Source organism: Rhamphochromis longiceps, linkage group LG7 (genome assembly GCF_057381845.1).
Source record: "Rhamphochromis longiceps isolate RC_006_pf linkage group LG7, R_longiceps_female_GT1.1, whole genome shotgun sequence".
NCBI lineage: Eukaryota > Metazoa > Chordata > Actinopteri > Cichliformes > Cichlidae > Rhamphochromis > Rhamphochromis longiceps.
In genome coordinates, this window is record NC_140563.1 from 57210728 (window position 1) to 57222660 (window position 11933).

General features: G+C 40.1%; 1 protein-coding gene across 1 annotated transcript in view; it reads right to left on the minus strand.

Annotated features, from left to right (window-relative positions):
* Positions 1–370: 370 nt before the first annotated feature.
* hip1ra (huntingtin interacting protein 1 related a) overlaps positions 371–11933 on the minus strand; it is a 22049-nt gene continuing 10486 nt past the window's right edge. Inside the window, exons 14-33 of the mRNA XM_085414507.1 lie at positions 11773–11861; positions 11403–11519; positions 11203–11304; positions 10088–10282; positions 9053–9163; positions 8740–8934; positions 8506–8653; positions 7800–7886; positions 7608–7715; positions 7379–7515; positions 6995–7105; positions 6768–6826; positions 6638–6668; positions 6485–6547; positions 5791–5891; positions 5578–5683; positions 2127–2250; positions 1613–1674; positions 775–1374; positions 371–676 (exon numbers count right to left, since the gene is read on the minus strand). Of these exons, the coding sequence (XP_085270633.1) occupies positions 641–676; positions 775–1374; positions 1613–1674; positions 2127–2250; positions 5578–5683; positions 5791–5891; positions 6485–6547; positions 6638–6668; positions 6768–6826; positions 6995–7105; positions 7379–7515; positions 7608–7715; positions 7800–7886; positions 8506–8653; positions 8740–8934; positions 9053–9163; positions 10088–10282; positions 11203–11304; positions 11403–11519; positions 11773–11861 (2582 nt within the window). The 3' untranslated portion in view covers positions 371–640. The remainder of the gene's footprint in view (positions 677–774; positions 1375–1612; positions 1675–2126; positions 2251–5577; positions 5684–5790; positions 5892–6484; positions 6548–6637; positions 6669–6767; positions 6827–6994; positions 7106–7378; positions 7516–7607; positions 7716–7799; positions 7887–8505; positions 8654–8739; positions 8935–9052; positions 9164–10087; positions 10283–11202; positions 11305–11402; positions 11520–11772; positions 11862–11933) is intronic.

Below are 11933 nucleotides of genomic sequence, written 5' to 3' on the forward strand. Positions count from 1 at the left end.
TAGCTGAGAATGTTTAATTTCTGTGGTAGGAGTACAAGCATAAGATGTGGTTGCAGGTGAGGGATTAAGTGTTAAAGCTTCCTGTGCACATTCCCACTTAAATGCAACTTCCAGAGCTTGAAGCAGTAGATAGAAACCAGCAACAAGGAGTTACATTGCTGTTAGGGAATGCATCTGATACCAGCCTTATAAGTTCTGCAGCATATAGTCCTCCTGGTAGGATATGCCTGGATAACGGAGCCTTCGTGGCGGAAGCTGTTTTGCCACCAAACATTTTTGAAGGTTAATGTCTGACACTCATCCAGTGCTGTTGTCGTTAATGTGATCCAATCACAAAATGATTAAAATATTGTGAATAGAAAACCTAAAGAAAACTGAACAATACAACTTTATTTCAGACAATTATCTCATTTTTAATATAGCCATCAGTGTTATAATTCAAATATTACCATTTAATTTCCAAATTAAGAGCACAAAGAAATGTTGATTTGAAATTCCTCTAACACAACATTTTCAGGAGCCTTAACAAGTGATACATGTAGAGGTAAAAGTCAGTGTTTCCAAAATATGAAAGCATATTTTTTTTCCTCTAGTGAGTGATTAGCTTAAATCTTTAAGTCAGATTCTTCCTCAGTCAGCTTCAAGATTCTCCTGTTCCATGTTCACTCCGTTTGAACTGCCAATAGAAGAAAAACAGGACGCATGTAAACACCACCTACTCCAAATATCCTTGGGATAAGATGATTATAAAACTTTAGTAAGAGAAGCACTCACCGCATTCTTCAGCAAGTTCCCAGATTTGGTAAAGATATTTGTTTTTTTTAGGCTTAGTTTGGTGTGTTGCTCTGTGCTGTTATGTGAGGCAGCCTGGGTCTGTTTAGGCTGAGCAGGACTGGATGTGGGTTGTGAGGGTTGTGACAATGAATAAGAGTGAGGATTTAAGTTACTTTGGTTTGGAGTGTAGGGCTGAGATGGTGTGAAAGGCTGAGGTGGGATATAGGGCTGGTAAGGCGTGTAGGTCTGAGAAGGCGTGTAGGTCTGAGAAGGCGTGTAGGTCTGAGATGGCGTGTAGGTCTGAGATGGCGTGTAGGTCTGAGATGGCGTGTAAGACTGTGGCAGAGAGGAGGACTGTGTTTGATTCGGTGCAAAGGGATTTGATTGTGAAAAACCTGGGGTGTTTGAATAAGGTTGTGTCTGTGCAAAGGACTGGGGCACTGCAGTGGAGTCAAGCAGAGCAGGTGGTGGCGGTGGTGGGAAGCTATCAACTCCATCCCCTTCATCCCCTGACACACCAAGCTCGTAATGCCTCTTCCTCAGTTCCCCCAAGCGTACTCGCTCCTGTTCCAGCTGGCTCTCCAGCTGCAGCACCTTAACCTGAAAGATTCAAAGAGCACAAGATCTGGCAATGGCTTCCAGACGTCTAAAAACCCAATGACCTAGTCTAAGATCCAAAACTGTCATTGCATGTTTTTAACTACATTGATTTCACATAGTCACAATACTGTTTCTTTAAAAGGTGGCTTAACTTGTCTTATACATGATCCAGAACAACAAGCAAGTTGCACATAAGGACAAACAATTAAACAATCCATTCAGAGACATGTTATCTGACCTGAGCTTCCATTTCTTCTTTTTTAAGCTTGATCAGAGACATGCCGGAGAAGTCCATCAAGCCTGTAAAGGCAACAATATCAGTTGGAGTGTCAAAGCTGCATCATAGAATAATCAGCCAATTTCATGGTTACTTTAAGCATTTAAACATTTTGATTAGTCTGGTTGATTTTATGCTAAACTGCTGCTGATCAAACGGACTAATGAGATAGATGAACAAAAAACCCTCACAAGCCTTAAAGCTGTAGGCTAGCTCAGCTATGCTATGCTCAGTGGTAGACAGGTTGGCCCGCTGTTTAACACAGTTAAGTATTAAGCAGCAGAAAGTGTCAGAAATAAGAGGCCAAAAAAAGGGCTAAAGTAAGTGTTAAACTTACACTCACCAAGTTGTATAGATTTATTGTTTGCTTACATGTATGCTGCCATTTTTAGCCAAAACTATGCTGTTATTATAAAGGGTTACTAAAAATGTGAAGCATCAGCTATTTTCTTGCAACATGAGCTTCTCCTCTCACCGTGGTCAGAGATCTGCTGCTGCCCGTGTTTGGTGGAGGTGACGACCACAGCAGCCATGTCATTTACATGCCTTGAGGCCTGCTGCAGCGTATTCAGCTTCTTGTTGTTGCGGTCAGCTTTTACCTGGAATGAGTAGCAGTAAGTTTGTTTTCCATAAGGACAGTTTTTCACTATGTGGTGCATGTATGGGCACAGAGCAGGCACATTTCAAAGGATGTAACTGGGTGACCATGCTGGCTGAGGTGGTTCTAAGTAGTTACATAAAGTCACAGAGCTGTATGCATGTTTTGTCTTTGTTCTAGGTTTTAATGTAATAATGGCTATTTCTACCTCTTTGAGACTCAGTCACTGAAGTGAAGTTTCCCTTTAAACCTGAAAGGCTTAAAAGGGAAATTTCACTTCATAAAAAACCCACGTCTTTTGGTTTCATTGAGAAATCAAATTTGGAAAGTAACCAGCAACTTCCACTGTCACATAAAAGCCAAAAGGCTAAGAAGAATTAAATTCCTTCCAAAATGTAGCAAAGCAACAATCATCAATGCGCAACTGTGCAATTTTCACGGGACAGTAGTGAATCTGTTTCATTCCATGGTGTACTTGCTTGAAAAAAGAAAAGAAAAAGAAAAAAAAACAAAACATCAAACAAATCACTTCATATTTGTATTTATAGAAAACAGATAGAAAGGCAATTGTACATTTTAGTAGCTTCACCATAATGCAAAAACAGCTTTCTGTTCATTCAGCTATAAAGATTGAGAAGAACATTCAGTAATGACAATTTTGAGTAACGCATCTGTGTGTATAATAATTTTAGAAAAAACCTGTAGCTATAAGGTACTTGAGGATGGTTTGGACAGAGTTAAAGGTGTAGTGAAGAGTGACCTATTGACCCCCGAACATTCATCTGAAGGTGTAAAAAGAACTGTTACTAAACATTGGCATATTTAACCTAGTACCTTAAAATAGCCTTTAATAGATCTCTTTTGTTAAGAAATTTGCTAAAACCAGAGAGATATGAATGAATGAAGGGTGGAACACCAAGGAATGCTGTGGATCAGCAGATACTTTTTTCCTTTCTTTTCATGCTTCGTATGATGTTCTTTCCCTTGAATGTAGAGCATTGCACACATTCTTTTATCACCTTTATGTTTTATGTTTCTAACATTGTGCTTAATGACACTGTTGTCGATTGGCATTTAGAGCCCATTTGGCATATATGTATGCCACTATCAGCTGCTTTAACTTGCACTGACAACAGTTTATTGCTGATACATGTCCAATTCTTTTTGCCCTTTGATAAATATAGTGAAGTATTTGTTTGTTGTCAAGTGTTTGTTCACCTGGTAGTTTAAACCACATTTCCGTGGAGGCATTTTAGCCCACTCCTCTTGTTTTAGCCACACTGGAGAGTTTTTGTGCGTGAACATCATGTTTACAATCATGCCAAAAGAACTCTGTTGTATTTAAATTCTGATAATCCATGTTTCTCCTTCAGTGGATCATATGATCCAGCTCACTTTTGTTGTTTGTTAAAAAAACGAAAAACAAAACTGGATAGCCTCACTCTTGTCCAGATTTAGACCAAATATAGGTTATCAGTACTTTAACTGTGATGCAGGTGGCGCCAAAATTCAGACAAAAGAAAAAATCCTTAATTAATTATATTAAGTTTGATAGTAACAGCTAGTAACTTATAGTCCACAAATATGTTATTATATCAGTATCAATAAATTCATTTTATCCACGACCATGTTTACCTCACCTACTTTGACATGACATGTATGCAACAATTCAAGTTGAAAATACTGAGAAGTTTTTCTAATATTGAAGAGGCTAATTCATATATAACTGAAGTAACTGTACTCTGCTATATAAAAACATCTTAGAAACATGGTGTCTATCTAGATTGTTCTTGGAGTCATTTTTGACCTGGATATATCCTTCAAAATGCATATTAAACAAATATGTAGAAGGAGTTCATGCATTTATTACTTCCAGGTTGGACTACTGTAATTCATTATTATCAGGTTGTTCTAAAAACTCCCAGAAAAGCCTTCAGTTGACCCAGAAAAGAGAAAAGTGACAGGGACTAGAAAGAGGAAACATATTTCTGCCATTTTGGCTTCTCTTCATTGGCTCCCTGTTAAATCCAGATTGAGAGCTTCACTCTCAGACTGCTGGTATTCCTGTGGTTCCTTGGATATTTAAAAGTAGAAGGGGAGGTAAATCCTTCAGCTTTCAGGCCCCTCTTCTGTGGAACCAGCTCCTTTGATCCATTTCATCTCAGTAAATCAATAGTTGGTTGGGACTAGGTTTCACAGTGGATTAATAATGGATTGCATTTATATAGCGCTTTTCGAGACCCTCAAAGCGCTTTACAATTCCACTATTCATTCACTCTCACATTCACACACTGCTGGACGCAAGCTACAGATCTAGCCACAGCTGCTCTGGGGCAGACTGACAGAAGCGAGGCTGCCATATCGCGCCATCGGCCCCTCTGGCCATCACCAGTAGGCGGTAGGTGAAGTGTCTTGCCCAAGGACACAACGACCGAGACTGTCCGGCCCGGGGCTCGAACCGACAACCTTCCGATTAAAAGACCAACTGCCAACTCTTGAGCCACGATCGCTCCAATTCACCTAAAACCTTGGCTGATTGCGACCCACACCCATTTTCACTCATTGGCTCATGTGATTAGGTAGAGGATCAACAGGGGGTCCGTGACCCTCTTGGGGACACTCCCATAGGGCTTAAAATCAGGGACTCCACCAATTGCTGCAGTGAACTTGGGTTTATGTGACTAGATGCTTTATAGCATAAATTGGTCCAACAGATGAATATGAGTGAGACTGGTCATGTTTGATAGACACCATAGCTGAGAATGTTTAATTTCTGTGGTAGGAGTACAAGCATAAGATGTGGTTGCAGGTGAGGGATTAAGTGTTAAAGCTTCCTGTGCACATTCCCACTTAAATGCAACTTCCAGAGCTTGAAGCAGTAGATAGAAACCAGCAACAAGGAGTTACATTGCTGTTAGGGAATGCATCTGATACCAGCCTTATAAGTTCTGCAGCATATGCTCCTCCTGGATGACCTTCACAAACATTAGGCTTAAATGACTTTTTCAAGCTAGATTTTGGTAGTTTTTTTCCCCCTTAATAAATAAAATCATTATTTAAAACTGGATTTTGTATTTACTTGGTTTATCTTTACCCAATATTAACATTTGTTTGATAAACTGAAACATGTAATTGGGAAAATATGCAAAAACACAAGAAATCAGGCAGAGGGCAAATGTGTTTTCACAGTATTGTTAATTTAACAGAGGAGTGCTGGTACTTTTTTTTTTTTTAATTCCACATTTCTTCAAGATTCGAGAGCCTGAACATGACTTTGTATGTTGATACCTAACAAACCAACACAAATATGTTTGACATGAGTTTGTACCTTGGAAGCAGCAACTAGCTGAGCAGTGCTTGCAGCAATCTCATGTGAGCAGGCGATGAGCTCCTCATATGTGCCTTTTTCACCCACAACCCGGTCAGCTGAGTCCCTAAACATGAAAGTAAACCATCCATTTACAGTTTTATTTATTATTTACAAATTGTATTGTTCAGAATATCAATCAGTAAGTGGGTTTTGATAAATTTCTGAACTTACAGCAGCTGTGTGGCCCCCCAGCCCACAGCTTTGGAAGCAGAGATGAGTCCTTCGGTCCAGCGAGAGTTTTTGGCATAGAATTCAGTAACAGTTGCTGCACCCTGACAGCACAAATGGAACAAATGGGTCACTCGATAAAACACCAACTGCAGATTCTGCTTCTTGCTCATTGCCAAAATTTAGCAAAATGCTAAAACACTGGATATATTGAAATTTATAGGTAAGACTGTTAGTTGTTCAAATGGTATCACAATGGAGAAGATAATTGGAGCCTCTCTTCCCTCCATCACAGACACTATTCGCACCCACTCAGCATTGTGGAAGACCCCACGGACCCCTCACACACACACACTCTGCTGCCTTTTGGCAAGTGTTACCAGAACATTCAGGGCCTCACTGCCAGACTGCGAAACAGTTTCTTCCCCCAAGCCATCAGACTGTTGAACACTCAGTGACTGGACTGACACACACACACACGTCTGTAAGCCCCACTCACACACAATTTTGCTCGAGAGCTTTTAGCTCTAAAAAGGCCACTTTTACATGTTAATGTGAAGAAGAATAAGGTAATAATAATAAAGGATAATCATGATTTTTCCCACATTTTTTCCATTCTGCATCGTGTTTGATGAATAAAAAGACAGAATGTCTGAACTTGTCCTGCAATTTTATCTTTAGGGTGACATCAACTTACCCTTCCTCCTTCCACAATGTCTTTCTGTAGGTCAGTAGCAGCAGTCACCAGCATGTGAACAGCCTGGAGAGAAGAGAGAGCACCACAGTAAATACAGGAAACAAGAGTTAACTAAAGTTCACAAAATTATTTGAATATTGCCCACTTTCTTACCTTCATCAGGTCTGAGCAGGATCCCAGGATACTGTGATGAAGCAAACACACAGATTGTAAGTAAGAGAGGAGGAAAATAACCACCACAGAAATAAATAATTTTATGATGATTCTTTAGGATTTTTCTTACTTCTGATTGACCTCCAGTTTGACACCAGTATTGTCTTTCTTTGCCTGACTCAGTATTTCCTATGAAAAAAAAAAAAGAACAGATGTCTATGTGAGATAAATGATAGAAATATAATTCAGAGAACAGTAGCTTTGCGTAGACAGGTCATAGTAGAGAATGCTTATTTTTGATATATCAAAAAGATCATCTTATATATATTTTATAAATTATCTGATGGTTGTTCTTACATCCATTCGCAAGACAGCCTCTTCAATGGCAGAAGATGTGGCGAGCATCTCTTTGTCCACCATGCTTCCTAGTTCTTCTTTTAGCACATCATGCCCTTTCGGACGCAAATCCTAAACAAGAGTCACACAGTTACAGCAAACATGAGTCTCAGTAGCGAGTATTGAGAGGTCAAGTTCAGGATCTTTGGAAACCTGCAAAAAAGTTGGCACTTTTCTTGCCATTATCTCAATAACATGGAAACATGGTCATGGAGGGAGCGGTTCACTGCTCACCCACCCTCATTTTCAATTTTACACATACACACTTGACAATTTCTCTCTCTCACACTCATACATACACACAATACTGTCTTGTTAATTGGTTAAATATAAATTCAGTCCCACCTGTCCTACAGCGAGGATGCGTTGAACAGTATAGCGTATTGCAGACGGGTCTGCTCGCTGTAAACTCGCCTGAATCTTCAAATCCTTCAAGAAGTGAAGGCAGTGATTGGCACAGTCCCGACAGCTGTCAGTCAGATCTGTATGAGTCCAACACACAGCATTCAACTTTCTGTGTAGAAAATATTTAGCAAGTGTTACGACAGTTACAACAACTATGTACGTTTCTTACAGTTCGCCTGGTCGACAGGGGCTGAGTGAGATGTTGCCGATCCGTTAACAATTGTGTCAGCAGCAAGGTGGGAAAACTGTGTGACTGCTCTTAGCAAACCACTGGCATCTAGACAGAACAGGGAAGGATTAAACAAACTAATCAGTTGATGTACCTGACTTGAACTGAACACACCCACAATTCCCAACGTACCATTACTGTTTCCCAGATAGGCCGAGTGGCTCTGCTGCATTTTGTCAATAGAATTCAGGGTGATTTCCGCTCGGTTCACCAAATAATCTGTCAAACACAAAGAACTGATCAAAAACAAACTGTATGGAAAAGCAAAATGGCAAGGTCTGAGGATTAAAGATTTTTGGTTACCATGTTAATTTATTGTATAAAGTTTTGTGTAGCAGTGCTGAAGTAACAACTTATAGTTTTCCATCATGATGAATCCTTAAATGTGTGTGTAGACTGAATCTTTATTTTCAGTGGAGGATTTTTTTTTTTTGCCATGTCTTTCCATATCATAATGTGCACATCTGCACATCTGTGTTGAAGATTGCTGTTGCTATTGAATGCTATGAGTTATATGAAGAACTTCAGTCATCTCTGAAATTTAAAAGGCATCAGCCATGTGTTTACTTTCTTCGTGTGTTTCCTCAAACAGATGAACCAATGTCAATATTTATTAATGTCTTAGAATAGAGGTTTGCTGATTTTATTCAGTTTGTTTTGTTTTTGTATTAAAATGCCTATTCTATGGCTTTTCTTTGGTTATATAATGTACTGCACACTTTTCAAACACATGGGCAACTGAATGCAAATAAATAAAAAGCTTCCGTCCTTAAAATATTTTTTAAAAACTCTTTTTAAAGGGATTTTCTTTGAGGAGGGAAAATAATAGTGATTTTACCAGGAGAGCTGATGCAGCGGACATGTATAGGGTCATCCAGTTTGGCCACAGCGTCCAGTATGATGCCCTCAGCTTCCACCACTGCACACTGTAGCAGACAAAACTGCTCCTCCTGCAGCTTCTGGGCTAGCTGACTTTCACGAGAAGCCTGATTTATCACACACACATACACACGAAGTTAATAATTAGTCAGTTATAAAGTCTTAAAATAGAGCGACAAACAGAAAACTGGACCTGTTGCTGTAACTGGGCATGTAAGCCTCCCAGTTCCATGCTGCTCCTCTGCCTCTCCTGCTCTAGAGAGGACTGTTGAAGATGAGTTTGTTGTCTGAGGGTTTTCAGCTCAGCCTCCTGTTCCCGCATCATACGCAGCAACCCCTCCTTTTCCACCTGCAGCCCTGCCAGTGTGTTGTTTAGCTGGGTACCACTCTGAGAAACAGATTTTAAAAACGTTTTTCCATTTACAAATAAGTCTTATCTTATAATCTTCAAGGCTTGTAGATGCTAGAAAATAAGTTTACAGCAGTTTTGATCTAAATGTTCTGACCATTTCTTTGCTTTGCAGGATGTTGTTTGCTTGTGTCAGTTCTGCTCGTGTGGATTCCAAATCTCGCTTGAGCCTGTCAATTTCCAACTTCTGTGCTGCATTTATGGCAAGCTACAGGAAACACAGAAGACACAGAAAAGCAGACAGAATTATATTATACAACAAGTTTAGGGGCACTTTTGTGCCAATTATAAATGCTTCCAGTACAGCAAAGAAAAACACAATCATCAATGAGGCAAATAAAGTAAAAGTAAACACAAGACAGAGCTGTGTTTGATAAGGAAGTAAAAAGAAAGATGGGCCTAAGTGGTTCAAGGCTGAACAACCAATATCATGACAAAGGTCAGGCAGTCCTTTTACACGCAGTGTTACAGATGTTGTACAGAGGCTATAGGAGGGAGACAATATGTGGAATAGAAATCTGGTTCTGAGGCTTTTAATCTTAGCTTTTAAAGTCTGACAGTGTTACAGGACTGTCATGCCAAGTTAATGGAGCACTCAACCAGTTTGGAAAGTTCATTTAAAGATCACTAACATGGCTTGATACCTGGATATTTATAGCTCTAAGGAGTAAGTATGATTTTATAATGTAGTTTAACATAAAGAGGTTAAAACTGAATTGATATTTGAACATGTCTTAAACAAAGCTACTGAGCCAATTCAATTTTATTGTATTTATATCGCACCAAATCACAATAAAAGTTGCATAGTGCTTTGAACTGCAATTGAAAAGACCCTACAATAATACAGAGAAAACACATAAGCAAAGCGTTACAGATATCAAAATACCAAAGTGTGGACATTTTTTGCAATGCCTGAAGACGAAATCTTTCCATTCATCCTCTGCTACTTATTCAATTCAGTGTTGTGGTTGGGTACCTAACCTAGCTGTCACAGGGCAAGAGGAGGGATAAACCCTGGATAGGTTGGCAGTCTATTCCTGAGCTAATACATTATTGATATATTAATATCATTAGCCCTGTGAAAGACATGTTGTATTTCACTCTGGACCTTTTAGTGATGCGTGTTTCAGACCTGCTGCTGTAGCTGAGCTCTCAGATCCTCCAGCTCTCGGTTGGTCCTGTCTCTCTCCAAGTCCAGGGAGCTCTGCTGCAGTTGTGCCTGTTGTCTCAGAGTGGTAAGCTCTGCATCTTTTTCTCTTGCAGAGCGTAGCAGCACTTCCCGCTCAGCCTGCAGAGCTGTCAAACTGCTGCTCACCTGAGATCCCTCCTAAAGAAACACAAAGACATCTTGAGAACTCATACTCATATGAGAACTCAATGCCCAATGTGTTTTTGGCATTGGTTATCAGGCACCAAGATGCTTTCAACACTCTAGAGCCTATCCCAGGTACTATAGGATGAGTCTGAGAAGTACGTGAGGATGGGATATATGCGACGACAGACAGTAGTTAGGTGTGCGGTAGATGTTAAAGATGGGTTCAAGATGGAGGCAAGACTACATGAGGGATTGGCTCTGAGCCCCTTATTGTTTGCAATGGTGATGGACAGGTTAACAGATGAGGTCAAGCAGGAGTAAAGGTGAAGCTGCAAGGAGCAATAGTGATGGTAGATGAATTTTTTATAACTGGGGTCAACAATTCACATAAACAGACAAGCACAAGCGAGGGAAGAAGAGACTGCAGGCAGGGTGGAGACAAATGTCAGGGACAATTAGTGACAGCAGGATAGCAAAAGTCAGGAGGACAAGCTAGAGGTAGAAAAGTTAAAGATGTTACGTTTTTCATTAGGGGTAAAGAGGACGGACAGGATTAGAATTACTATATCAGAGAAATTAGTACATTGAGGTCGACCATTATGAAGACAAAGTTAGGGAGGCAAGGCTGAGATGGTTTGGATACATGCAAAGGAGGGCTAGAAGCTATATTGGAGAAAGGTTGTTAACTTTAGAGCTGCCAGGCAGGAGGAAAAGAGGAAGGACCACTGCAAAGGATTCGTGGATGTAGTGAAGGAGGACATGCAGAGGGTTGGTGTGACAGAGAAGGATGCTTGGAACAGGTTGAGATGGAGGCAGATGGCCAGCTCTGGCAACCCCTGAAAGGAGCAGCTGAAAGAACAACAAGGGTTTTCCCAAAAGTCTAAAAATAGATGTGTTCTGCCATGAAATCTGTGGTCATATTACAGTCTTACCTTCTCTTTACTCTCCAGAGTACTGCGCAAGGTGGCAAGCTCTGCTCTTTGCTCCAGCAGTTCTTGGTTCAGGCGGTCCACCTCCATCTGCTGCTGATTCATCTGATCAGGACGAAAAAAGAAAAAGAAAGAAAGAAAAGATCAATAGTGACAACAGCTTTTGTTCATCAACACAAAACTATGTCTGATGCAGGTCTTACCACATTGCTTTTCTCCCGTCGTAGATTTTCCAGCTCAGTTTCTAGCTGATATTTAGCCCTCTGCAAATCATCGTGCTCTTGTTTGGTGCTTGACATAATCTTCACCGTTTCTGTATTCTGCACATGATTAAAATACATTCCATAATAACTAAGAAGGTAAAGGCTGTGTTTCTCATTGCTACAAAAATGAGAAACACAGGAAAACAGCAGGATGGGGTCTGTAAGAAGGTAACAAAATTCACCTATCACCATCTCCAATTATCTCTATCATTAATTGAGTTGAACAATGTGGTTCAACGTTCTAATTTCAATTTTTAAAAGGCGACAACTAAGGAAGTTAAAAATAAACATAAAAGAAACTGCAATTTACCTTCTTCATTAGGTCAGCATGGCTGCTAACCAGCTCTGCATGTCTCTCTTTAAGTTGAGTGAAACGAAGCTCTGCTGCTTGAGCTCTGCCTGTGTAGTTAGGAAGAAGATGCACCTTTTTACTCAGTTTTAGCTCTTTTTGTATTGCTAATTCAGCTGCAT